Below are 27,613 nucleotides of genomic sequence, written 5' to 3'. Positions count from 1 at the left end.
GCAACGTAGTACAATATGTACACCGACCACACAAGCACAACACAGTACCATGCACGACGGCTAGCAGCCCGCCATCCCTAAACCCTACCACGACGGCCAGCAGTGCAACAACCTAGCGGCAGGACGGCCGAAGCTAGCAGCCACCGGCAAACGATCTCCAAGCCTATCGATCTCCAACCCTATTTGATGAACCCCATCGAACTGTACCACGTCGCGGCATACGATCTCCAAGCCTGGACGAACCGAATTGGATGAGTCCATACCTGAACCCTACCAGCCGCCGGCGCGACGATCGTCGTTCCTGGATGCAAACTTGGCTTCGCCATGAGAAGGAAAGGATCGCATCGTGAAGAGGAAGCGCGGGAAGTCCTTCACACGCGCGGGAAGAAGCCGGCGGCGCCTAGCGTGACTCGATGCGCGGCCGAAGAAACACGCGTATATATGCGCGCAATTGGGAGACTTTTGCCAAAGATGCCAAAGCCAGATGCCAAACTATTGGAGAGAGTTTTTTCTCAGTTTGCTAAAAAATTAAGGATGCTAAAGTCAGATGGCAAACTGTTGGAGATGCTCTTACTAAACAAAGCCAGAAAATTTCGGATGCGCATTCCTAGGCTGCGCGTATATACGTGCGTTAGAGATAAATTTTTATGAAATTAGGAAAGATGGAGAGAGAAAATATCAAACTATTCGAGAGGGTTTTATTTTGTTTTGCAAAAAATTAAGGATGAAAAAGCCGGATGACAAATTATTAGAGATGCACTAACATGCATTTGCAAAGTACTGTTGGAGCGTGCGGATGCAAATTTGAATGACACAAACAAAACTTTGGTGCCCACAGTTTGTAGTAAGTCTAAGCTAATTGTAAAATCGTCCCCTCCCATATATGTATTGGCAATGTAAAAATCCCTTAAATACGGACATACGTAAATTTTTTGTGTATCTCTACAACTAAAAAGACCCGAAGGTCTTCGGCGGTAATCGCCCCCCTCCCGTCTTCGGCGGTATCTTCCCCCCTCCCATGGTTTCGTCCCCCCCTCCCTTAGTTTCGCCTCCGACCCCCGCACACCTCGGTCGCGCACCCCCCCTCCCCCTCTACCACGATTGTCGCACTCCCATCAGCGCCACACTTCTCCTTGGACTCCTGCAGTTATGGCCTCCGCGCCCCTTGGTCGCCCTCCTCTGAGCTCCAATCCTCCAAGAAATCGTGGCCCCTATGCCCTTGCTGTCGGCGTCGCCCAGCTCCACAGCTCCCCGTGCGAGGCTCCAGATAGCCATCGTTGCCCACGTCGTTGCCCTCTCCGTTAGCGCAGCTGAGAGCAGAGAGAAATCGTGGCCCCTGCCCCTGCGCCCTTGCCCTCGCCGTCACTCGGATCCACACCTCACCGCGCGAGGCCTTGTTTCACTGTAAGCTCATCGGGGGGACACAATCGTTTGACTCCCCTCACCCCCAGCCAAAACGTTCACAACGACTCTCTGTAGCCGCCGCTACCGCCGTACGAGTACTCCCTCTCCAGGTTCTCCTCCACCCTCTTCGACAGGCGCTCCTCGAACTTGTCCTCCAGGTAGCTGGACCCGCCAGAAAGCGCCAACCATCCGAGCACGCCCGCCGCCGCGCCCACCGCCAACCCCATCCCCATCTTGTTCTTCTTGCCGTCGGCACCAACGGCGCCGGTTCCGTACCCGGTCGTGACAGTGACAGGAGGAGCGCCATACACGGTGACTGGAGGAGCGTCGTACGCCGATTGAGGAGGCGGTGGCGTGGAGCCGTAGGTGGAAGGGTACCCCGCTGGGGGGCGCCATAGTGTAGGGCTGTGCGGCGCCGTAGCCACTACCGTAGGCGCCACCGGAGCCGTATCCACCTCCAGATCCACCGTAGCCGCCTCCAGAGCCATAGTAGCCGCCAGCAGACGAGCCGTAGCCCATAGGGGTCATGAGCACCTGCATTGTTGGCATAGCCCGCAGGGTCGGGTAAGGGTTGGGGGCCGCCATCACCTTGCGCTGTCATCACTCGCACCAACGCTGTCGGAAGAGCAGAGGAGGACGCCTGCTTCTTCCTTGATGGCGACGACCCCGCTGCTATCTCCCATGCCAACGCCATTGGTCAACAACACACCCATCCCACCCTCCCATGTGGCCGTTGTAGCCGCACCATCGCCTTGCCATCAGAAGAGCTGAGGAGGATGAGGACACCTGCTTCTCCCTAACGGCGAGTGGGTCGGCTCTATCATCCGCGTCGCTGCGATGACGAGTTATGTCTGAGGACGCAAGTGAGTAATACCTTTATACAATTTTCCTCCCTTCCATCTTGATCTCATCTCCTACTTATGTGTTATCTGGAACAATAGCAACTTCGTGAGGAGGAAGAGATGTGCCGCTAATCGACGTTCAAGTAAAAGCCCTGCATTAGAGCCAATTTTGTTTATTCTCAAGCACATCTCAATCTAATTCAGACTTCCTCACGTGCAGTGCAGAAGACAAATATTGATGTGCCAAAAAAAGTTGAAGCAGCAGTACATATATATTTTTCTTTGTCAGATTTTTTATACCAATCCATGATCCCCTTGATGCAATTTATCATTTGATCCTTCAATGTCACTGATGCGTTCAAGTTGTGCCTAGATGATTTGGCCACTGGTGATGCACAGAATTGATGGTCTTTGTTTTATGCAGTTAAAATTACACTGGCACATGGTTGCAGTTTTGGGGTTCTCAAAGAATGAAGCGTGGGAAGTGTTTGTTGAAATTCTCCAGAGAAATGTGCTTACGATTTTTAACCTGTGTTTCGTTCTGTTCTGTTCGATGGAATGGGAGCTGTCTGACTCCAGCGTGCCTTCGTCAGTCAGGCCTCATGCCTCGATGACATTTGCCGAAAGGTAAGGATTATCGCTGATAAATCTCTGAACTGTAACAACAACAGATCGATTTTTTGTCACTATACAAAGTGTGGCATGTATGTTTGAATAGTTTTTCATCTCTTGTTGATTATGTATAGCATGTCTTACCAAGGTACTGATGCCCACTTTTTGTGGTGGAAGCTAGGATCAAAATCCTTCCAAATGCTTCACTCGCTTCGTGAGCTTAGATTTGAGGAGAAAGAAGAGACTTGGTGGATGGAACTCGTAGTGTAATATGTCACTCCTGTGAGTTCTCATATCTTAATCCATTTTGTTTTTCTGTAACATAAAAATTTTGTGGGTTTTCTAAACATTGAAATAGTGATTTACCAAAATTGTTAGCAGACATGATTTTCTCTAGAATTTTACTAAACATTTGTCAATGCATTCATAGCTCCTGGCTATCAAGAGGATTGACATGATAGATCTGTCATTTGCTAAGTCTGAGTAGAGTATGATTGCACATGTTGCTGTATTTTTCTTCTGAAAAATTATTAAATTATATCTATAAGAATTAGTTTAGTAGTAGTAAACAATATCTTGAATAAGCTATATTTTCCTCATATTTTGTGCTTCGTGGGAATGTGCCTTGAAGGTAAGCCTGAGACTGAGCAGCAGCCAATGTTCAAAAAAAAAAGAAGTAGTAGCCATTGTTCAGCTATGCATTGCCATCCTTTGGCAAGACAAGTTGGTTGTGAGGCCAGCACTCTGGTCGCTGCTCAAAAATTGAAAACCCAATTTTAACGGAACTAGGTAATGGTTGTGCTTTGCTTTAAGCATAGAAAATTGAAAATAAAACCTAATAAAATATGACCATTTCAGTTTTATTGGTATTAAAGCCTAATAAAATAAAATATCTTAAATTTATTCTCAAATTATAAACTTTGATGACCTTTCTGTTTGATGACCTTTATATGCAGAAGTTGGAATCATTCTACACTTGCACTGGCTTGCCAATGCCTAGGTTATGGCAATATTTGGTTGATATTTCCAAGGATTTGGTTACACGTCAGGTGCTAGAGTGAATCCCATACTTTGTATACATCTGTATTGATGGAATTTGTTTTTTGATATTAAATTTACCTCATTATGTTCGATATTTCGTAGGATTGATGGCAACTATGTAAACAAGACTCTTCAAACAACACTGGACTGGAAGCAATGGCAAGCACTAATTAGAGATTTAGGGGCTACACACCTTGCATGCTCAAACAAAATTGAGAGTCTGTAACATGTGAATAAAATTGCTCATACAAAATTAGTTCATGGTTTAAGGTGATGCTATTTTATTAGTTTGTACTGACGCTATGTTCATTATGTGCTGAAAGTCTGAAACATGTTGTCAAATAACTTTGTAGAACATAATTGAAGTTCTACTCCTGATGCTATGACAAAACCATGAAGGTTTGGGACTTGGTGAGATGCCAGGAGGAAAAATTATTAAATGGTAATGTTGCTTCTGTTTTTTTTTTGCAGAAATTCAAATAAAAAGGGTGTATACTATATAGTCCTGTGGAACGCTCCTAATCGAAATCCATTATATCTAATGTCAAGCTTAGGCGGTTAGACGATAGTGTGCATGACATTTTGATATGCCTGAGCCACTAGGATCAAATGAGAGGGTAGAGCTCCAACATGATAGATGAAGTGTTCAGCACGTGGACTGAGCACAAATGAGCAAAATAATTTTCCTTTTACCGTAGACAAGTATAAAAAATGACCCACCAATCTATCAAAGTTCTAAACTTAGCTATGTGTCCATCAAAATTGAATGTGGTTGTCGCTCAGCCAACACTAAGGTACCCGTTATGACGCACGGATATGAAGGAGTTTGGACAGAAGGCAACTCATCTGCAGGGATTAGACGCACACATGATTTGTATAAACAATAATTTGTTTGTGATGAAGTATAGATGAACAGTATATTTTTTGAATAACAGCACAACACAAGCTTATAGATATTTTATTGTGTATTATATTTTCCCGTTGTAACGCACGGCTATTTAGCTAGTTGAAAAAAAAAAGCTTTCGTGCCCAGCACCTCCCCATCTCAGGCCCATATCTCGCGGACAGCAGCCCAAGACAACACCCCACCCCCCACCCCCCGGTCGCTGGTTCGAGAAGATCGCCGGCGACTTTTGCCATTTTGGATCGCATCCATTTCCTCCTCCCTCCGGTAACGACTCAATCTCCCGCTCCGACAACGTCCATGGCGGCCGCCGCCTCCGTCTCCGGCACCGGCGGCGGGGCGCGGCTTGTGGACCGCTGCATCGATGCGGCAGCGCGCGGCCCCGCCACTGTGGAGGCCTGGCGCCGGCAGCGCCGCTCCCTGGAGCGCCTCCCGGCCCCGCTCGCCGACGCGCTCTTCCGCCGCCTCGCCGCGCGTCGCCTCCTCTTCCCCTCCCTCCTCGAGTAAGCTACTGCACCGCTTTTTAAACTCGTCCTCGCGCTGCCCAATCAAGGGATGCTCGACGCCCCATTAGGGCTACTTTGGCAACTCAGGGTAATTAACCCAGCAGAAAAAGTGGAGGGGGAGGGATTTTTCTGGACATGCTAATCCCCTCCCCACCTCGAGGTGAGATTTCACGTGGGAGCTCATTTCCCTGCGGCTGTTTGGAAGCATGCAAGGAAATGGATGTTGGCATCAAACGGCTCTAGCACAATGAAGTCAGATAAGCATGCATGCATGGATGAGTCTTTTTTTGATGGCTCACGGGCTTCTATGTTGTTCATCTCTTCACTATAAATATAGTATAAAAACGTCTTAAAAATAAAAAATTTCAGAAAAGAAAATTAATATAAGAAAGTCACTACATATCCATTCAAGCATCGAGAAGTGATGAAAAATCTCAAGAATAAGTCTGTTTACATAACAGATTGTCGCAATTTTTTGACATAGTCCAATGCATAGAAAATTTAATTCAAGTGGCAAATTCAACCTAGCTAATCCATTCGTCACCAAATCATAGATCATCTCCATCCATATATCCAAGACATACATAAAAAAAAATAAATTTAATTCCTTTTCATAAGCTTGTCATAGGCACTGCAGCAACATTTTTCTTCAGAAATAATACATTGCTTCCACCAAGAGCTCTGCAAGTAAATACAAGGAAAAACATTAGCAGCTAGAGACATATCTAAAATAAACTAATCAAAGTTTTAGAAACTGAAAATCGAAATTTACTAGAGAGTTGCTTTGCTATTGCTGTTACTGAAAATCAAAGTTTCAGAAACAAACAACATTGAACATCACCTCTAAATTTCCAAAAACGAATCAAATCAAAATCGAAAGAGCTTTCTCTACTCAACAAACAAAAAAACATACATGTAAAAAAACAGACATCATAGTAGCATGTGAAAAACAGTTTCATACGAAAATAAAGTGCATTTTATCTCAGCGCATGAAGCAAAATAAAATCTACAAAATGAGGGTTGACTGACTTGGGCACGTGATGGAGCATTATTGATACTGACAATATAACTAAAACACATTGAGAAGAGTAAAGATTGGTCTCTTTTCAATGCTAGCAATATAACAGGTCTGCACATTGCAATGCTAAGTAATTATAAGGAGATAACAATCAACAAGTTAAAACTAATAGTGAAACAGAGATAACAGGTCTGCACATTGCCATGCTAGCAAGCAATGTCCTGTTATTGAACATCTATAGAATGTCAAAGTCAAAAAATAGAATATCCTGTTATAGAACTAGTAGAGTATATTAGTTGTGGCTTGGCTAAAATTCAATGGCATCTATTTAAAGTTAAGAAGCCATACATAGTAACAGAAACTTAAACTCTCTGAATTCAAACACTTCAATGCAAATCTCTGAAACCAGACAGGACACATGTTTTCAAGTTTTTTTAGCAGTAAAATAGCAGATGGCTCATGTCTGGCTTCTACTAGTTGCAACAGCATGTATGCAATCCAATCAATCTGTCAAGTTGCTAAGATCCAGACAACTAAATTTCACTCTTGCACGCATTCAGTTAGCATACTATATTAAAGTCGTTCCACTGACCAAATAAGGACCCTAACAAAACAGTAGTATTAAGAGATCAAGATACACTGAAATTAGAGTATAAGCAGAACATTACCACTCAATCTCAGAACTAGTCACAACTCACCTCTGGGCACTCACCAACACATATAGCAAAGAAAACAAGAAAAATCATAATTGTAGCAGAAAATTCAGTATAGTGAATACCATGTTTCTCTTAAACTTAAAGGCTTATAGCAGACATGAGGTATCAATGACTGCATTTTATTTTCAGCAAAACCTGGAGGATGTGTATGCCAGGCAAAACCTGCACCTTCATACTCTCTAAAAATAAACTGCAAATAATAAGCTGCAGAGAGATTCGTGCAGCCAAGCTACAATTTTTCTGGCAAGATTTCCTTAGCTATGACTAAATTATATTATTAGATATATAAACAATCATGATTGAAACTTCAACTATCACTGAATTCTTTAGCTATGACTAAGTTATATTATTAGCACCTATCTGATATGCACCTGATGGATAATGTGGGTGCAACCAAAGTAATTATCTAACACAAAGCAAATCATCTTAATCAACCAATGGCTTTCCTCCTAAAAATAGATTAAATTGTCGCTTCAATTATCTTGTATATCACTGTATCTTTGATGTTGGTACCCTAAGGAAAGAAATTCTGCTTAACCAATGAAATGGAACCTGACACAACAGACTTCACCTGGCAGAAAACTATCAACCTATGGCTAATGCTTCCATGTGCAATTGTGCAGAAAAAAATCTAGCATTCTAGGATGGATTATAGAACATGTGAGATGATAAGTTGCTCCAAACGGCTGAAGCAAAGCATACAACAATTAAAATGTATCTTCCATCGAAATATAGTGTATCAGTAAGAATCTCACCAATTCAAATCAACTATGGGAGTCAAACTGGATCTAGTCAGACTGGATCTACTACAAACAAGAAATCTAAGAAGCAAGACAATCGAGCACACTACCAGAACAAGTAAACCTGAGAATCAAATAATCTACCGAAACCCTAGATCGACTATACAACAGATCGAGAAGGGGGACCAATCGAGCGGGTCCATACCAGATCGAGACTGCCTTCCTTCGTTCGGAGGGAAGAAAAATCCGAGAAGAACTGGAGTGGATCTCGGAGCCGGTACCTTTCAGCAGCTGCGGCGGTCACGTCTCTCCAGCGAGGGGACGAAGCCGATGTGGAGGTGGGGACAACGACAGTTCGGAAGGGACGTTGGCTGGACGGAGACGAAGATGGCAAGAGGATAGAGGGGCGAGGTGACGGCGGAGGGGCGGCGACGGAGGAGAAGTCAGAGGCGAGTTGTGAGGAGAGGAGAGGAGAGGCGACTCGAGCTGGGGAATGCCGGCCGGTGTCACGAGGTCGGATATGTTTCCCCGTCAAAACCCGGTTGCTGCAGGGCGGAGACACCCGTGCCACGTGCTTCCTAATCGACCCGATCGGTGGCCGGTGGAAAATCACCGTGGGGAAAAGCCCGGGTTCCCGGCGGGATCCCCTGCTGCCAAAGGAGGCCTTAGGGAGTTTATGGCTTTTTGCCATCCCCCCCCACCCCCCCCACCCACCCACCCATCTCTACCCATGCCTCCTTCCCCTCCGCGCCGCTCTTCCAGCCATGGCGATCGCCACAGAGTCGCGCGGCAGCGAGGACAAGGCTTCCCATGCGAACGAGAAGCGGTGGGTACTGTCTGATTTCGAGGTTGGGAAACTCTTGGGAGGGCCAATTTTAGCCATGCTTATCTAGCTAGAGAAAAGAGTATTAGTCAGATTGTGGCTTTGAAAGTTCTTTTCAAGAGCCAGCTCAAACAATCTCAGGTCGAACATCTGCTCCCAATGTTCTTTGCCGGTATGGGTACTTCTATGACCAGACCCGGGTTTACCTAATCCTGGAATATGCTGCCAAGGGTGAACTATACAAGGAGTTGACAAGATGCAAGCATTTCTGGGAGATGCGTTCGGCAACTTATATTGCATCATTGGCTAGAGCTCCAATCTACCTTCGTGGGAACCATGTTATCCATCAGGACATCAAACCAGAAAATCTTTGGTTGGAGCCATGGGTAACTCGAAATTGTGACTTTGGCTGGTCCATGCGCACCTTCAACAGAAGATGGACTATGTGACTACATGATCACCGTGTTGACATATGGAACCTGGGTATTCTGTTTTATGAATTCCTTTATGTGGTCCCACCTTTTGAAGCTAAGAGCAAGTTTAATAATACAGCTCACTTGCTGGCTGTAAGATTCCTTGCAGCCTTCTTCCAGGCTTCCAGCCCACCCATACAACAGTTAGCTACTCACTATTAATACATGACCCACTTATCTCTCTCACAAAGTTTCTTGGTTCATGTGCCTAAGCTGGCTGTGAGCTTAGGCCAGTCTCAATGCATGTTTCATGAGAGTGTCATGCACATTAAATATGGTGCCACATAAGCAAAATTGCTGACTTGGCAGGGCCATTAAATGAAGGAGTTTCATGAGATGAGAGAGGAGTTTCATCCCCATGAAACTCTTGTGGCTCGGTTACCTAGTTTATAGTCTTGGTAACTGTGTCATGAAACTATGCATTGAGACTGACCTTACAGCCTGCTTCTCCTCTCTCTCCTCCCTTCTCTCCTCCACCTCAGCATTTAGCCAGCTTACAGCTCACTATAATACTTGCTCTAAGGAGCACTCAAAAACATACAGAAGGATAGTAATTGAAACCTTTCGTTTCACCTGCTACAGAGGACTTGATTTCTCAGATGCTCACAAAGAACTCAGCGCACTGACTTCCCCTCCGCAAGGTTCTTGAGCACCCATGGATTGTCTAGAGTGCCGACTGCCGACCCTTCCTGCATGTACAGAGGGTAGAACCGCCACCAATTCGAGGGGAGTGCGATTATTTCCAGTTTCCACTGTTGTTTATGGCTCCAGCCCTACCAAGCTTCTGTCACCCGAACTCCCCAACCCAAATTGCATCTTGTAGCACCATGTAGTTCAACGGATATACCAGGAAATGTGGATTAGCGTTTATGTGATGGGGCCATGTTCTTGTATGACAAATTGCGCTGTACTAATGTAGCATTCCCTGTTGAACAACCTTCTTACTCATTTATATGAACAATATATACCTGTTAAAAAAATGTCATTTACCTTCTTATGAGGTTCGCTATTGTTCCTCATGTTGGTTCGTGGCTGAATCATGTCTCCCATCGTGTGTAGGGTGTTTAGCCGGTCAGTGGAGGAGGTTGACCTGAGTGGATTTCTGTCTGTGGACGCTGAGTGGCTGGCGTACCTTGGCTCCTTCCGGTTCCTGAGGGTCCTGACGTTGGCAGACTGCAAGAACATCGACAATGACGCTGTCTGGTCACTCTCTGGTGAGATGCTGAAACTTCTCTGATCATATGATTACACTGGTCATGGGTGGATCCAGAATAGAGAACCATCGATGTCATCTCACTAGTGTTCAAAAGAACGATTGTTGGTCATGTTTCTCTTGAATCAACACTTTAGCCTTTGATTTTTAAACTGTTGTCAAGTGACTGCATCTAAATAGCCTTGCTTTGCCCGTGCTTTCGAGTTCTATGATTTGCAACATAATTTCCTTGTTACTTTAGGAATGAACACATTAAAGGATCTGGACTTGTCAAGGTGCAAAAAGATCTCTGATGCTGGCATCAAACATATAGTGACCATTGAAAGCTTGGAGAAGCTGCACTTATCTGAGACTGAATTGACTAACAATGGAGTGATGCTCATTTCTTCACTGACAAATCTAAGTTTCCTTGATCTGGGTGGAATTCTCATGACAGACAAAAGCTTACAGTCTTTGCAGGTATGAATTCTTATGGTGTGCCACCATTTTCTTTTAGTATACAGGTGCCTGTGTTGGAATTGCCAACCATACATTCAATCTACTAATATGTGCCGACTGATTTCTTTTTGGTTGCATGTACCAGACTATTGATTTCTTATAGCTGTATTATTGTTCTAGGTATTGACAAGACTTGAGCATCTTGATATATGGGGTAGTGAAACTACAAATGAGGGAGCTTCTACTCTGAAATCCTTTGCAAGGCTGATATTTTTGAATCTTGCGTTGACACGTGTCAACCATTTATCAATTCCTCCAACCACACGCTGTCTAAATATGAGTAACTGTGAAATTCACTCCATTTGTGATGAGGATTCTGAAGTTCCTGTCCCTCTAGAAAACTTTATTGTCTCTGCAGCTACATTTGGCAATATTGATAAAGTGTTTTCTAGCATCCAAGCAAGCTCACTGACACACTTGGACTTGTCTAGCTGCAAGTTAAGCAACTTGTCTTTCTTGGAAAAGATGAAAAATCTAGAGCACCTGGACCTTAGCTATAACATTATAACTGATGGTGCAATTGAACATATTGCAAAGCTTGGAACAAACTTGCAATATTTGAGCCTCAAGAATACTGGAATAACTTCACAGGCACTATGTATTCTGGCAGGGACAGTTCCAAACCTCACCTCACTGTCTTTAGCTAATACAAAAATTGATGACTCTGCTCTAGCATATATTGGCATGATACCTTTGCTGAGAACGATAGATTTAAGCCAGACAAGTATCAAAGGTTGTGCTCTTGCTTGCTATATTTTGTTTCCTTGATTACATCAATTTACTTTCTGCCACAGGAAAATAAATTTTATCTTATGGCAGGTTTTACTCATATGTCTGCATTTGAGCATCTCAAATATCTGGAAAGTCTAAATCTGGAGGATACACCGCTATCAGCTGAAGTTATACCTCCCTTGGCATCCCTTGCAGCACTCAAATATCTGTACCTGAAAAGTGATTTCTTGTCTGATCCTGCCTTGCATGCGCTCTCTGCTGCCTCTAATTTGATACACCTTGGGTTCTGCGGGAATATATTGTCGAGCTCGGGACTTTTACAATTTGTACCCCCTACCACACTGTGTGTGTTGGATTTAAGTGGCTGTTGGATCTTAACAGGTGAAGCTATTTCAACATTCCGTAAGCGTCATCCTACAATTGAATTGAGGCATGAGCTCATGGAGGAAGTTCAGGCAAATTTTGTTGGTGGTTCCCAATTTCGTAAACCTAGACGTAGACAATCTCCACATGTGAAATCAGAAGTTGGAAACAGTTTTGCTGGCCCAAGTAGGCTACGTGACATCTGTTTTGTAGGTGAGGATGCTAGATATTCTGTTGTGCCCCTTCACTTCCTGCTAGAATACAGTCCTAGTCGGAGCTTTGCATTTTTACAATATATTGATAACCGGTTTGCCTTTCGTTTGAACAGATGAAAGGATAAAATACAGCAAGGAGGAATTTATGGAGCTACAAGGCCTTGTTAAACCAAATTCGTTAATGCTTGGTGTGTGGCTTCCACCAGAACTGCGAAGGTCCAAATGATAATTTTGGATCTTAGTTTCTTATGCATTTACTGCCAGCATATCATGAATCCAGCTCTCTGATCTGTGATATCAATATCTTTTTCCTGGAGTTTCCTGTTGGTCACGTGAAATCTTTACACTCTTTTGCCAACTAAAGGAGTTTCATTGTGGTCTACCATTGTCCATGTAAACATTTTCATGAGTGTATATCCTTACCACACCCATTCTGTGACTTTTTTTAAATCAAAGTTCAATGAAAGAATTACGTGAGACAACAAGCTTGTTATGGCTTATAATTGTGTAATGATTTACAAGCTTTCATGGCTGTACTGTATGCTTAAACTCATGCAAGCAGTTATATTTTGATTTATCCATAAAATGATAGTTTATCTTGCCTATTTTGGACGTGTTTATCTTGATTTGCAATGAAAATTACATGAAAGTTGTTTTCATCGCCTGCAGTCTCAAAACAATTCGTATTTATGGTGCATACAACTGTACAAATTCTATAACCATAGTATAAACTATCACAACAACTCATGCTTTGTATAAACTATGATTTTGTGAAGGTGCTACAAAAACTATGAACATGGTCACTCACAGTCAATAATGCTATGGTGCGCCAGACTCTGTACATGGCTCCTCAGCTAAATGTGACTACGTGAGCCAGCTTGCTTGTTACCAGTATTCTCCGCATGAGCATTCCCCATCCTTCATCCTGTGGAATCTGTTGCTATCTCTCAGAATTATCTCCCTACCAGTGGCCTTAGAGACATACTTGAGTGCTGAATGACAATCAGCGCATACACGGAGGTTCTTAAATATCCTTATTGGTTTTATTGCTGATGTACAACTGATCAAACCGAATGCAACAGCAATCTTCTCGCTGTGCTGAAGCAGACAAAGCTCCTTAAGCTCATCCGACATGTCATGGAGCACTATGCTGGTGTCTGGTACATAGCCTATGACTTTGATTTCTCTTATCAGCGTCTCCAACTTCGTATAGATCTCCTCTGCTTGTGGATGGTTGGTATCACCAGCTCGAAACTCGTGAATGGTGTTCTCAACATGCATCCAGCTCAACCCTTTTTCTTTCATCAAGTTTTTATCCCTCATTAGACTCCTTAGCCTAGCTACTTGATCCCACAAACCAGCATCTGCATACAAGTTGGAGAGCAAGACATAGGGGGCTGGATCTTGTGGTTCGAGCTGTATGACGTGGTTAGCAGCAATCTCACCGATATCCATGTTGTTGTGGGTCTTACAGGCACCAAGGAGTGTCTTCCAGACCAATGCGTCTGCTTGACAAGGCATTTCGTTGATGAAATCTAGTGCTTCTTCAACAAGGCCTGATCTTCCAAGCAGATCAACCATGCAAGCATAATGCTCCATCCTTGGTATGAGTCCATGATCCTTCTGCATCATTCTAAAGTGCTCCTGCCCTTCTTTAACTAGACCAGCATGACTACATGCAGATAAAACAGCAATGTATGTGACATCATTTGGTTTCACCCCAGCTGCGATCATATCATGAAACAATTCCAGAGCTCTCGCTGCATACCCATGTTTTGCCAAACCACTAATCATTGAAGTCCATGAGATCACATTATGGTCATCCATTTCATCAAAGGCTTGGCAAGCATCTACTAGGTATCCACACCTAGAATACATAGACACAAGAGAGTTGCCTATGGCTCTATCTGACCCAAATCCAGCCTTCAGTGAGAGGGCATGCAGCTGTTGGCCTCTGGTTAGGAACCCTACAGTAGCAGCGCCACTGATCAGACTAGCAAATGTGAAAGTGTTGATTCCTAACTCCATTCTTTCAATCTGATAATCTTGATAAGTGTTGCTCCTCCCATCTCCATCTAAATTGTTGTTGAAGGATACCATGTTCTTTTCATACAGCTGGTCGAACGCATGTCTAGCTTGTTCCATGGAACCAGATTCAGCATACATGCTTACTAGAGCATTCCCAACAACATTTAAGTCAGCTAGGCTGGATTTGACGCAATGGGTATGAATTTGCCTGCCTGAATCTTGATCACCAAGGTTTGCACACGCCTTAAGCATACTAGAATATGTGATATGGTTTGGTCTGATGCCTTCATTTAACATCTCGCAAAACAGTATCATCACCTGGTTGTCCTGCGATCCACGCTGCACATACCCTGACAAAAGTGCTGTCCATGACATCACATTATGCTTTGGCATCCGATTGAAGACTTTCCTCGCATTGTGCAAGGAATGTCCATTGTGAGACTTTGCATACATGTCCACAAGCCCACAGCTCACGCAACTATCTGATTCCAGTCCAAGCCTGAGCGCTAGAGAGTGCAGTTGCTGCCCCAACCTGAATGATCCCAACTCTGTACAAGCCGATAACATACTGCTCATGGTGTATTGATCCGGCTGAAATCCATTCTCCAGCATGTCAAGAAACAATTCTGCAGCCTCATCAGAATAGCCACTCTGCGCATACCGTGTAATCAGCAATGTCCAGACGACAACCGTCCTCTCGAACAATCCATCAAACACCCTGCGCGCCGCCACCAAATCCCCATTCTTCGCGAACATGTCAATCAGAGCGCAACCCACCGAGACATCAGTACCCCAGAAACCCAATTTGAACACCAAACCAAGAACCGCGCCACCAGCCGAGTGGAAGAGCTCGGTGAGAAAGCAGGCCTGGGCCGCGGCGCACAGCGTGAACGCGTTCGGCAGGAGACCCTCCTCGAGCGTCTCGCCGAACAGGCGGAGCGCCTCGGCCTCCGCGCCGTTTCGCGACAGGCAGGACGCCATTGCCGTCCAGGAGACGAGGTCCCGCAGGCCAACGGGCATTCCGTCGAACACGCTGCGCGCGGCGACCACGGCGCCGCACTTGGAGTAGAGCGTGAGGAGCGAGTTGGTGACGACGGCGTCGGCGTCGAGGAGTGACCCGGTGCGGAGGAGGCGGGCGTGGAGAGCGCGGCCCAGGCGGAGGTCGCGGGCGCGCGCCGCGGCCGTGAGGAGCGCCGCCGCTTCGGACGGCTCGAGAGCCGCCTGCCCGGCTGCGGTCGTGTTGAGATGCTTGCGGTGGCGGGGAGAGGTGGCCGCGGGGGTGTGGGCGGGAGGTGAAGATGGAGATGGCGGTGGGAGACTGGGGGAGAGGGTGGAGCGGACGGTGGCCATGGCGGGGACACCGGGACAGGAGAGGATGGTGAGGTCGTTAGATAACTCCCAGCATTCTATAGACTTTCTTTTCTTAAAAAAAAACTACATTCTACTGTATAGACTATTGACTCTTGCAGTGCTAAGATTTTAGTTCTTCATTTTTTTTCCTTTTTTTGTTCAACTGTGCATCCAATCAGTGCGGACTTAGGATTTTTCATAGGGTATGTCGCATAAAAAAATTCTTACACGATTCAGTAAAATCAATTTCAATTTGGTAAAATCATGTGCATTAAATAACATGATAAACCTTAAATTTAAAGATTAGCTAAAAACTATAAAAAATTATAATATAAAGAAAAGAAATACAAATAATTCGAAATAATAGCCATAAAAAAGACTTACAACAAGATGGGATGAAAAAATAGCAAAAAAAAAGATGAAATATGCTATTTATAGTTATAATATCTAGAATGGATAAAAAATAAAAATAAAGACACATAAGGTCTCATGGAATACAAGAAGAGGTGATAAAAACAATAGAAAAAATAATTCATTCTCACTCTATCCCTGAAAGCTTCTATTCCTAGAATCTGTGTCGGTCAAACTTTTTTAAGTTTGACCAACTTTATAAAAAAAATCAATATCTATGAAATAAAATGAGTATCTTATGAAAATATATTATATTATAAATCTAATCGTACTAATTTGATACTATAAATCTTAGCATTTTTTAGAAATTCGGTCAAAGTTTAAAAAGTTTAATTTAAGACAACTTTAGAAATTGAAGTTTCTAAGGACACAAGGAGTACTTAATTTTAAAAGAGACAAAAGAAAACAGAAAATTAAAATGTCATTGTACATAGCTATTGATAAATGATAATGAAACGATGCCAAAGTTATATTACGTTTATTTATTATTTCATTTCATAACGTGTCTCATGAAAAACAACAATTTGGGATAATAAAACTATAAAGTAAAGGACAAAACATATTATACATAGTTATTAATATCGAGAGGGGATAAAATACCAAACATTTAAAAGTTTTTGCAAGTGAGGTTTTACAGGACACAATAAGATGGGATAAATATAAAAATTAAAAAAATATATATTATATATAGTTAATTTTTAAAGGGGCAAAAATACATGGAATAAAGAAATACAAAACAGAAAATAAAAACAAAAAATTGCAGCCACGAGGGTTAAAGACTAGAAACTTACCATTGGGCTAGGAAGACATATCAATAATATGAGTTGCAAATAGTTATATGTAGATTATAATACATTGTTAATTAAGTGGAAAGGCTGATCTACATGGTATGCGTGGCCATACCCCGTGGGTATATCCTCGGACATATTTATTACTTTACGTAGCCAATTTATATTAGTTTCTTAAAATTTTTTTAGATTTCTCATCACATCAAATCTTACGGCATATGTATAGAGTATTAAATATAGATTAAAAAATAACTAATTACATAGTTTGTCTGTAATTTACGAGACAAATCTTTTGAGTCTAGTAAGTTCATGATAGGACAATATTTGTTAAATACAAACGAAAGTGCTACAATGTCTATTTTGCAAAAAAAAATGTAACTAAACAAGGCCTTAATGTACGGTAGTTAATCCATACTCCAAAGTCCAAACACCAAGGCCTTGTTTAGTTGCAAAAAAGTTTACAAAGTGGACACTGTATTATTTTCGTTTGTATTTGACAAATGTTGTCCATATGCTAACTAGGCTTAAGACGTAAATTACATGTAAATTGTGCAATTAGTTATTTTTTATCTATATTCAATGCTGCATGTATGTGCCGCAAGATTCGATGTTACGAAAAATCTTGAAAAATTTTGCAATTTTTTTGGAAAATAAACAAGACCTAAACACGCACTACGCACAGGAGTAGTGACGTGAGTAGTAAAAGAAGTTTGGAACAGTAAAGGGGCGTTTAGAAGCGTATGAAATGATAAATTTTTAATCTTTTGTTGTAAAATTTTTAACCAAACTTTACGTCTTGGTATTTAGATGTAATAAAAAATTTTAGCCATATAAATACAACATATGCCTCCATGACGTTTTTTCATAGTTTTTCATACTCATTTTGCTAAAAAATTTTGAAACTAAACAAGACCTTAACCTGTCAAGGCTGATCGGAAACGAGCTTCATCCGTCTTTCTATGGAGCCTGGCTCGCATGAGCCTACTCCCCCTGAACCAGGCCACGAAGATACGAGCCAGGGTGTTCTTTTTTTTTTGAAAAGAGCGAGCCAGGGTGTCTCATACGGGAAACCAATCATATCGTTGGGTCCTAAATATAAAAAATTTTACAGCTCAGATTTTACTTCTATTTATTCATACTGTTTAGATCTATTTTACTAAAAAGTAGACTAAAATAGTAAAAGTTTAGGTAAAAGAGGGGAAGTAAACACCCCTGAAACATGGGTCAAAACGCTGAATCGTATTTGAAGCAGACGTTGCACAGTGATTGACGGATGAACAGTGATGAGTGCGTAAACAGTGATGTTCGAGTGAACGCGTCGTCAATAGGTACTGCCGCGTGGGCATACGGAGGAGGGAGCCTTTCATTACGCGTTTAGGAGTAAATCTTGTTTTCTAATAATGGTCAACGACTGCTTTCCTATTTTCTTCTGAAACTGAAATAAGGGGGATGAAAATTTTTTGGCTGTCACATCGGATGTGTCGGAAGGATGTCGGGAGAGATTTTTAGAAACTAATAAAAAAACAAATTAGCTCGTCAGGAAACTGCAAGACAAATTTATTAAGCATAATTAATCTGTCATTAGCATATGTGGGTTACTGTAGCACTTAAGGCTAATCATGGAGTAACTAGGCTTAAAAGATTCGTCTCGTGATTCTCAACTAAACTGTGTAATTAGTTTATTTTTTTATCTACATTTAATGTTCCATGCATGTGTCCAAAGATTCGATGGGATGGATGAAAAATTTTTAGGTGGGGAACTAAACAGGGCCTAAAGCACTGATATTACTTGGAGAGAGAAAAAAAACAACTTGTGGTTCTATTAGCACTTTTGTGGACTTTTGCTTTCGGGCAGTAAGGGTCAATTTAGTTAGTGTCATAGTTTGTCATTTCTAACTTTCGGCAAATTATTATCATTATAGTTATGATTTGCCACATCTAACCTTTGACAAATTATTATTGTGATATACGGTGTGAAGAAAAAGTTAAAGCCACAACTTGTTATAAAGTTTAACACGATCTATTGCACATATAATAGCGTGATATAAAAGTGTGGCATATTATGATTTGTGGCAGGAAACCAAACAATTTGTTGAAAAAAGTATAACATGACTGACATAATATGTTATGGTTAGGAACGTAACCAAACGAGTTTTAAATTTGTCAAACTCAACAACCCCGAAGCCAGGCCAACAGCACCTAGACAGCAAATGGAAACGACACGTTTATGAAAATGCCAGTCGTTTTCTTTGAAAGGAACATAGGTCCCCTATTGAATATTTATTCTAAATATAAATGTACACTTGGACCGAGTATACGAGCAAAAAAAGGTTCAAGAAGGAAGCTACTCTTATTTCAGGCGCGACCGCTTCTGCATCGGCGGCGTGCTTCGCTTCTCAGCTTCTTCCTCCTCCCATCTCGGAGACTTCTCCCCTGGTTGCTGCACAGCCCTTTTTTGCGAGGTCGAGAGGTTTGGGGAGGAGAACGCATCCAAAATCAGAGCGGAGCAGGATAAGGGCTCTCTCTTGCAGTTCTGGCCCGGGGAGGGAGAAGATGTGCAAGGGGCAGCTCTTGTTGCTGCTGCTTTTGTGCGCTGCCGTGTCAATAATCGCCTCTGCCAACACCAACCAGCAAGATGGTAAGTTCCTTTTTCTGTAATTCGTTGAATTTTGGTTGTGCGATCCAAAGAGTAGAGATACGTTGATGGGTTTTTGCCTGTTCTTTTATGTAATTATATGTCCAACTACTGTTTATTGGTAGAAGAAACTTTCTCTAAACAACAGATTTTTGGTTGTCTATAGTTCGTACTTGGTTATGCGACTTTATTAATTTCCAGTTGAACTAAATAATGGAAATCATAAGTACATCCGTTTTGCTGATTAAACTATTTGGGTGGATTTTGTAATTTGTTTGGATGAGACGCTTGTGGAAATGGCAACAAAACAATGCAAAAACTTCCTTGCTCGTTTTCTGAAAATGTTCTTGGTGTCATTTATTCAGTCAGTTAATAATTTCACCTCTTAATTATTTTGTGTTCATTTGTATTATGAAACTCTGCATCAATACATATGCTCACACCTTGTTTGATGTGATTCTTCCAGTTTCTGGATGATAGAAGATAAAACCTTTTGATGGTTCAATCCTTTTTTTATTTTTTATTATTGAAATATATTAATGAGATCATTAAATCGAATGTCCAAAAGTTCATTGACAAGTTGTTTTCACCATTCTCTCTCTTGCAGCGGATGCTCTCAGATCCTTGATGAATGGATGGAAAAATGTGCCTCCTAGATGGGGAAAGTCCAACAATCCTTGCGGCATGGAATGGGCTGGTATTTTGTGTGATGAAAATGGAAGGGTCACATCACTGTGAGTAGAGCTGCTCCCCCCAGATGTCAGTGTCTGTTCAAGATCCTGAAATTTGTTCTTGTTAACACCTTTTGACATCACAGGAATCTGTTTGGTATGGGCATGAGAGGCACTCTGAGTGATGATATAGGAAGTCTGACTGAGCTAAGGATCTTGTGAGTATTACCACCATGTAACTTTGTCTTCTCAAAGATGCTCAAGATGCTTCTGTGTTCCACAATTTACATTAGGACACTGAATCACTCACTTTCTGAGAAATGCTTTGCAGAGATCTGTCCTCAAACAGAGATCTTGGTGGGCCATTGCCAGCTGCCATTGGGAAATTGGTTAAGCTTGAATATTTGTAAGTTGCAACAGTTTCTGCTACGAATAGAGGGACCAATGCTTATCCTCTCCTACACCTTACTGGTTACCATCTTCATCTTTATCTTTTAATTTTGTAGAGTACTGATTGGGTGCAGTTTCAGTGGTCCTGTTCCGAGTGAACTAGGAAACTTGTCACAACTCAAATTCTTGTAAGAGTATTGTTCTTCCTATTAACAGTTGCCAACACAGTGAAATATATCAATAGGATATTAATTATTTCCCTATTTTTGTTGCTTTTGCACAGTGCTGTGAACTCAAACAAACTAACGGGTAGCATCCCACCTTCATTAGGCAAGCTCTCCAGTGTCACCTGGCTGGACCTTGCTGATAACCAGTTGACTGGACCTCTCCCAACCTCCAGAGATAATGGAACTGGATTGGACCAGCTTCTTAAGGCAGAACACTTGTTAGTAGTGTCATAAAATGACATCAGTTTTGTCACTTATTCTTTATATGTCTCCATCACTCATAAATCTGTTTCTTCTGCTTTTTCTAGCCATTTTAATATAAACATGCTGGAAGGTTCAATCCCAGACTCTCTCTTCAACTCCAACATGAGCCTCAAGCATATGTCAGTGACTCAGATCAAAGATTTAACCTTTGCATTGTCATTTACTAGGAATTTTCTAACAATGGTTTCTTTTGTCCAGCCTTTTTGACAGAAACAGATTTACTGGACAGATTCCAGCATCTATTGGTGTAATTCCAAAACTTGAAATACTGTAAGTGTTCATAAAACTTGCTCTATGGTTTGCTGGCAGTTAGTCTTAGTTCAGGAAGCTGCTAATATTGTTGTGCTCTCTGAATACAGTCGTCTAAATGACAATGGTTTCGTGGGACCAGTTCCTGCTCTCAACAACCTGACTAAGCTCCAAGTTTTGTAAGTCGTCCAATTACAACATTTTACTTTATTAGAATAACCTCTGTGTTGTGTCACCTGTAACAATTTTTGTGGAAATAACAGAATGCTTTCAAATAACAACCTAAGTGGACCGATTCCTAATTTGACCAGGATGAGCTTGCTGGAAAACGTGTAAGAATTTCCTTCAAGCTCAAGCCACATTTTGCTAGAAATTTACTCTCTTACTGCGATTGACATGCTTTATCATTTTCCACAGGGATATCAGTAATAACAGCTTTGATCCTTCTAACGTCCCAACCTGGTTCTCCGATTTGCAGAGCATAATGACCCTGTAAGTAACAAACCTCATCTGAAATTAATCAGTAAATTGACGGTTTTTGGAGCAACACATGACCAAAGTCTCCTTTTTCTTCAGTACAATGCAGTCAGTTGGGCTTTTTGGGCAACTGCCACAGAAGCTTTTCAGTTTTCCTCAACTGCAGCATCTGTAAGACAACATGTTAAAATTACTAGACCTCTCTACTTTGTGTATTTAACAAAATACACTAACTTGTCGAACATCCTGCAGAGTACTGAGTGATAATGAACTGAATGGCACGCTTGACATGGGAAACAATATAAGCACGCATCTTGATGTTGTCGATATTCAAAACAACAAAATCACCTCAGTTACAGTGTACAACGGCTTCGACAAAAACCTCAAGTGTGTATCACTGCTAATTTCAATACTTAGTTTTCTGACAGCATTTACATTCCTTTCTCACCAAATTCTTTAATTTTCTCAAAGGCTTGAAGGAAACCCACTCTGCAATAATTCTCTTCTGTCAGACACAAATCCATGCATGGGCCCGCAAACTGAAGCCCCACCTCAGCCTATTCCCTTTGATGTTCAATGTGCATATCCTTTTGTAGAAACTATCGTATTCAGAGCTCCTTCCTTTGCCAATGTACTCGAGTACCTTCCTGATCTGGAGAAGAACCTCTCTAGGCAACTGAGCAGCTGTACCCCGAACCGGCTAGGCTTGAGACCTTACTCCAATGAAGATGCATACCTAAATGTGGATATCAAGGCATGCCCAGTAAACCAGAAAAAGTTCAACTACTCTCAAGTGTTAAACTGCTTCAACCTTACCCTTCAGACTTACAAGCCACCGGAAATGTGGGGGCCTTACTATGTGAATGCACATCCTTACCCATTCCACGACAAAAGTAACAGCTCATTTCTTCTTTGTTGTTTCTGATACTACCATAGTTGCAAGTCTAATATGTGAGATGTGACTGATGGTGTGCAGCCTCTCGAGCTGTGTTGATTGGCATTGTGACTGGATCTGTTCTCCTGGTCGTGGGACTCACTCTGGTTGCATTTTACGCTATACGTCAAAAGAAAAGGGCTCAGAAGCTTGTGTCCATCAACGATCCTTTTGGTGATGCAATCTACCAGAGAATTGCAGTCAATACTTTATGCCTTCATCTAATATTGCTTTGTTTTGTATGTCTTCACTAATTTTTCAGCTTCTTGGGGATCAATGGGAGAAGATATTGGTGAAGCACCAAAACTGAAAAGTGCTAAATTCTTCGCATTGGAAGAACTCAAGTTATGCACCAATGACTTCCGAGAAATTAATGCAATTGGAGCTGGCGGCTATGGAACAGTAAGCAAACAATGCATTTGAGTACTGTAAACACAGTATTTATTCTTTTGTTCAGTACAGGTTTACAGTTTTTCTGGTTTCAATGTAACAGGTTTACCGAGGAAAACTTCCAGATGGGCAGTTAGTGGCAATCAAGAGATCCAAGGAAGGGTCCATGCAGGGTGGCCTTGAGTTCAAGACAGAAATAGAACTCCTTTCCAGGGTTCATCACAAGAACTTGGTTGGACTGGTTGGCTTCTGCTTTGAGAAGGGCGAAAAGATGTTAGTTTATGAGTTCATTCCTAATGGAACACTAAGTGATGCCTTATATGGTAAGTTTTTCATCTCATTTTATTAGTTACATTTTGTTATTGTTGTGCATCTTGTTGATTAACTGTAGACTGTCTTGATTTTGGGCTACCATTTCTGTGAATCCTCACTAGGTATGAAAGGAATACAATTAGACTGGAGCAGGCGGCTCAAGATAGCTCTGGATTCAGCTAGAGGGCTAGCATACCTCCATGACCATGCCAATCCTCCAATCATTCACAGAGATGTGAAGTCCACTAACATTCTCCTTGATGAGAAGATGACTGCAAAGGTTTCAGACTTTGGCCTGTCATTGCTGGTAACAGACAGTGAGGAAGGGCAACTATGCACAAACGTCAAGGGAACACTGGTGAGCTTTCATCCTAAATAAATGTCGTGCTGCTTCATCCTAACTTGACAATACACTCACTAATCAACACATCCAAATTATTTGAATCTACGCCAGGGCTACCTGGACCCGGAGTACTACATGACCCAGCAACTCACAGCAAAGAGCGATGTCTACAGCTTCGGGGTAGTGCTGCTGGAACTCATAGTGGGTAAGCCACCAATACACAACAACAAGTACATTGTCCGTGAGGTGAAGATGGCACTAGACATGGAGGATGGCACACACTGTGGGCTCAAGGATGTGATGGACCCGGTTCTTCAGAAAATGGGGGGCCTCCTCGGCTTCCCACGGTTCCTAAAACTAGCACTGCAATGCGTTGATGAGGTGGCAACAGGCCGGCCCTCGATGAACAGCATTGTGAGGGAGATTGAGGCGATAATGCAGGACAATGGGCTCACAGTGGGCTCAATGTCTACGAGCTCTTCATTCAGCATTGAGTCAAGAACGATGAAGGTTGGACCCAAGCTCCCATACTCCAGCGCATCCACGTCAACCTCGACGTTTGATATAGATAGTAGGGCCTTTGAGTACAGTGGGGGGTTCCCTTCTTCTCATGGCAGCTTGAAGCCCTGAAGATCAGAACTCCTAGACGCCAAATTGTATATTAGTGCGAATTATTAGTTATTATGATATAGGTTTCAGTAGGACTGTACAGAATTGATAAATTTGACGATTCTTTTTGCCTTGGGAGAGAAAAGTACCTATTGGTTTTTCTTTTTAAAGAAGAGAGATGATAACACTTCAATCACTGTTTGTTTTTTGAAACGAAGAGAGATGTATATAAGACTTCAATCACTGTCTCTCAATGATAAAGTATCGTTGTCTTCGTGTCTTGATGCAATTATTGGGGTAATAAGCTATGCCTTGAACGTACCCTTACATTTCAAATTCTAGGTTACTTTAGCTCTGTTTTAAGTCAAACTTCTTAACTTTTTTGAACTGGAACAGTACGGTAAAGCCCCCGGTGCTATTATTAAAAACAAACAGACCAAACAAAACTCAAATGTCAGTAGGGAGCTAACCCAAAAACTCTCAGACACACGCAAAGAAAGAAGAATAAAAAAAAGAGAAAAAATAAAACGGACACTGAAACATAGAGAAAGAAGAAGGGTAGAAACATAAAGGAGGGAGAAATTACAGGGTATTAAGCCAGGACAAAATAGGACCATGGAACTGCTTTTTGATCCTAAAAAGATGGAGAACTACTTTTCTGAAGGAGGTCTTCCAATTGCTCAAGTTAGGCACCTTATTATTGAAGATGAAGTCATTTTTTCATTCCAAAAACACTAGGTTGCTAGCATGAACATTTCCATGAAAGAAAAAGAAAAGCATGAGCTTGCTTTCCAACAATAATCTTGTGAAAGAAATTTGCAAGTCATGCCACTGAATCCCAATTGCAAATCGTCTAGTGATGGCCCAAGAGAAACAAAAAAAACACATAAATAACAGTCTCCTGCATGTTGTCTTCACGGAAAACACAGTTATAACCTTCCTGCAGGACAGAGGCAATGAGGCATGTATACCCTTCCTACCCACCACGAGGAAAAAAAATGATTATAGCTAAATTTTCATCATATTTGTACCTTAAAAGAATCAAGATGCTCAAGAGGAGGAGGTGGGGTGGGGTGTTGAATTGGACTAATCTAAAATTTCTTGCAACAGTTAAGTTCTACTGCTTAGCCCATTTCACCCCTTGTGCCTAATAGTGTTTTCTATCCTACTGCACAAAGAATTTTGCATCCTAGGTCCAATCCTACTCTAGCATGACAATTCTATGAATGTGAAAACATAAATGTATTGCTCAAATATAAATGCTCAAAGTAAGGAGAGGGAAAGGAACACGACGATGTTTCCCGAGGTATTGGAGAGTTAGCATGCACTGCTCACTAGTCCTCGTTGTCGAAGCTGCATAAGGGTATCTTTTAGTGTTATGAAACCACCGGCTACTTCGTATGGTTGCGCGTTTAGACTCACATGTGTTAGCTAAGGTGGGTACAAGGAATTATACTGGTTTGGGCAGAATGTTTCTACTCCAATTGCGGCTGTTGTGCTACCCGCTATTTGATTAGTTTGTGTAGGGGTTACAAACGTGCGAGAGAGAGAAGGCTACCAAGTCTCTCTGTTGTGTGTGGTCGTAGTTGTGGGTTGTTGAACTTAGAGGAGTTCAGAAAGCTTGCCCTTGATGGGCCCCACGGTCTCATTTTTATAGTTCAAGGGAGGATCCTTGGGAGACATGATGGTAGAAAAGAACCGAAGAGGAAAAGTAGATGAAGCGCCTAGAGGAAGGAGCTTCCGTGACGGTGCCCCCTTTCTTCCTCTACCGATGGGGCCTATAGGTCCGGTCGCCGTACCGTTGCCGCTGAGCAACAATGGTGTGCAATTCGTCTAGACAACGTGTGCTGTATCGCCGTGCCACGCGGCACAGCTAGCAGCCCAACCTACGCCACGCCTGATTGGTGTCGTAAGCTGCTCTTGGTGGCATAGTGCCGGGCCACCCCTAGCCGTTGCGTGCGCTCTTAAATGTTGCCCGATGCGGCCTCAGGTGGCGCAGGTTCTACCAGTTCCACGAGACATGACAGTGTTGTAGTACGAATCTTTCGCGTGCTGGGTTGCGACAAGCGGTTGAAGGGTGGAGATGGCGGACTAGAGGGGGGGGGGTGAATAGTCCTTTCTAAGACTTATCGCACCGGCTAACTGAAATAAGTGCGAAATTAAAATTATCGGTCTAGCCAAGACTACACCCCTCTATCTAAGTTCTCTAGCACATTGAAAAGATCCTAAACAAGCAAGCAAGGTGCTACCTTAGCAAGAGCTCACCTAACCAATTCTAGGAGCAAGGTCACACAAACCTATGCCACTAGTACTTTGCAAGACCGGGGAGCTCCTACACAACTAGTAAGCAAAAGCACAAAGCTCCTAAGATCACTAGCAATTCTCAATAACAAGGCAACCAATGCCAAATTAGAGAGCGCAAGTTACTTAGCTACACAAACTAAGCAATGTGACTAATAAGGTTACAGAAACCAAATTAGTCACGCAAGGGAAACTACTTCTAGCTACACAAGCAAGAAGGTAACTAGTAAGCTACACAAGCTAACTAATTACAAGAGCAACTACTCAAGCACAAGTATATGAATGTAAATACAAGCTTGGGTTAGGGACTTACAAACCAACAGGAAGAACAATGTTGACACGATGATTTTCTCCCGAGGTTCACTTGGTTGCCACCAAGCTACGTCCCCGTTGAGACAAGCTCCAAGGTTGCCGTCGGTCCTCTTGCTAGTGGTGACCCGCAAGTCACACTCTCCCACGTGGAGTGCTTACCACAAGCTCTAGCACTTGACTCGGCCGGACCACTTGTCGCTCTTCACGTCCCGCTCAACTAGAGTTGCTCTTCGCGATCCCTGTGGGGTGAGCACCGTACCCCTCACAATCTCTTCTTCGGAGCACCGCACAATCTCCTTGCGTGCTTCGACGGAGTCACAAGCCACCAAGCCGTCTACGAGGTGGCAAGCTCCAAGAGTAACAAGCACCACCGGCTTGCAACACGAACACCTAGTGCCACTTGATGCAATCTCTCAATGCAACGCACTAGAATCGCTCACTATTGATTCGCACTATTGCAAGCACAAGTGAGTTAGAGGCTTTCCTAGCACTCCCCAAGCATGGACACTAAGTCCCAAGGGTGCTCAGCACTAGCCAAGGCCAGCCACCACTTCGATTTATAGCCCCAAGGGCTAAACTAGCCGTTGCCCCTTCACTGGGCAAAACACGTGGGCACCAGACTCACTGCATGGACCACCGGATGCTCAACTCCCAGCGTCCGGTGCTCAGGCGTCAGCCACGTGTCACTAGCCGTTTGAACTCGACCGTTACCGCCAACGGCTAACACACACACATGCCTGCACCAGCCACACCGGACGCTCTACTGCTGCACACTGGACGTGTCCGGTGTTCACCAGACTCGTGCGCAGAGAGCTCTACAAA

General features: G+C 42.7%; 3 protein-coding genes and 1 pseudogene across 8 annotated transcripts; 3 read left to right on the top strand and 1 right to left on the bottom strand.

Moving 5' to 3' along the window:
- Positions 1,487 to 12,621, top strand: LOC8055749. 6 transcript variants are annotated; one of them, XM_021447674.1, is made up of 12 exons: positions 1,487 to 2,267; positions 2,346 to 2,389; positions 2,467 to 2,873; positions 3,040 to 3,140; positions 3,815 to 3,907; positions 4,002 to 4,169; positions 4,253 to 4,341; positions 10,139 to 10,293; positions 10,534 to 10,751; positions 10,911 to 11,523; positions 11,610 to 12,098; positions 12,214 to 12,621. In XM_021447674.1, the coding sequence occupies exons 7-12, from the start codon at positions 4,316 to 4,318 to the stop codon at positions 12,324 to 12,326; spliced, it is 1,614 nt and encodes a 537-aa protein (XP_021303349.1). In that variant the 5' UTR covers positions 1,487 to 2,267; positions 2,346 to 2,389; positions 2,467 to 2,873; positions 3,040 to 3,140; positions 3,815 to 3,907; positions 4,002 to 4,169; positions 4,253 to 4,315; the 3' UTR covers positions 12,327 to 12,621. The 6 variants fall into 6 exon arrangements, with proteins under 6 accessions (XP_021303349.1, XP_021303350.1, XP_021303352.1 ...); XM_021447675.1 differs by having other exon boundaries at positions 2,472 to 2,873; positions 4,002 to 4,341; XM_021447677.1 differs by having other exon boundaries at positions 3,036 to 3,140; positions 4,002 to 4,341.
- LOC110430278 lies at positions 8,497 to 10,059 on the top strand (annotated as a pseudogene).
- On the bottom strand, positions 12,770 to 15,592 carry LOC8065941 (pentatricopeptide repeat-containing protein At3g49170, chloroplastic). Its single transcript, XM_021447671.1, has one exon. The coding sequence runs from the start codon at positions 15,476 to 15,478 to the stop codon at positions 12,986 to 12,988; it is 2,493 nt and encodes an 830-aa protein (XP_021303346.1). The 5' UTR covers positions 15,479 to 15,592; the 3' UTR covers positions 12,770 to 12,985.
- LOC8065940 (probable leucine-rich repeat receptor-like protein kinase At5g49770) lies at positions 18,997 to 24,454 on the top strand. The gene is made up of 19 exons (XM_021448030.1): positions 18,997 to 19,315; positions 19,920 to 20,046; positions 20,130 to 20,201; positions 20,315 to 20,389; positions 20,490 to 20,561; positions 20,657 to 20,818; positions 20,909 to 20,983; positions 21,063 to 21,134; positions 21,224 to 21,292; positions 21,377 to 21,445; positions 21,531 to 21,605; positions 21,690 to 21,761; positions 21,843 to 21,977; positions 22,062 to 22,483; positions 22,567 to 22,698; positions 22,787 to 22,926; positions 23,018 to 23,237; positions 23,349 to 23,584; positions 23,681 to 24,454. Exons 1-19 carry the CDS (start codon positions 19,231 to 19,233, stop codon positions 24,197 to 24,199), a joined length of 2,829 nt encoding a protein of 942 aa, XP_021303705.1. The 5' UTR covers positions 18,997 to 19,230; the 3' UTR covers positions 24,200 to 24,454.

This window comes from Sorghum bicolor, chromosome 9 (genome assembly GCF_000003195.3).
Source record: "Sorghum bicolor cultivar BTx623 chromosome 9, Sorghum_bicolor_NCBIv3, whole genome shotgun sequence".
Classification (NCBI taxonomy): Eukaryota; Viridiplantae; Streptophyta; class Magnoliopsida; order Poales; family Poaceae; genus Sorghum; species Sorghum bicolor.
The sequence above is the reverse complement of the archived record's forward strand: the minus strand, read 5'-3'. Positions and strand labels throughout refer to the sequence as shown.

Bases quoted from the DNA above. Each gene is read 5' to 3' on its own strand.
- LOC8055749 (XM_021447672.1), top strand. From the start codon at position 5,104: ATGGCGGCCGCCGCCTCCGTCTCCGGCACCGGCGGCGGGGCGCGGCTT. The intron at 10,294-10,533 runs GTGAGATGCTGA...TTGTTACTTTAG, and splicing joins CGCTGTCTGGTCACTCTCTG to GAATGAACACATTAAAGGAT. The intron at 11,524-11,609 runs GTTGTGCTCTTG...ATCTTATGGCAG, and splicing joins AAGCCAGACAAGTATCAAAG to GTTTTACTCATATGTCTGCA.
- LOC8065940 (XM_021448030.1), top strand. From the start codon at position 19,231: ATGTGCAAGGGGCAGCTCTTGTTGCTGCTGCTTTTGTGCGCTGCCGTG. The intron at 20,562-20,656 runs GTAAGAGTATTG...GCTTTTGCACAG, and splicing joins TTGTCACAACTCAAATTCTT to TGCTGTGAACTCAAACAAAC. The intron at 23,238-23,348 runs GTAAGTTTTTCA...AATCCTCACTAG, and splicing joins ACTAAGTGATGCCTTATATG to GTATGAAAGGAATACAATTA.
- LOC8065941 (XM_021447671.1), bottom strand. From the start codon at position 15,478: ATGGCCACCGTCCGCTCCACCCTCTCCCCCAGTCTCCCACCGCCATCT.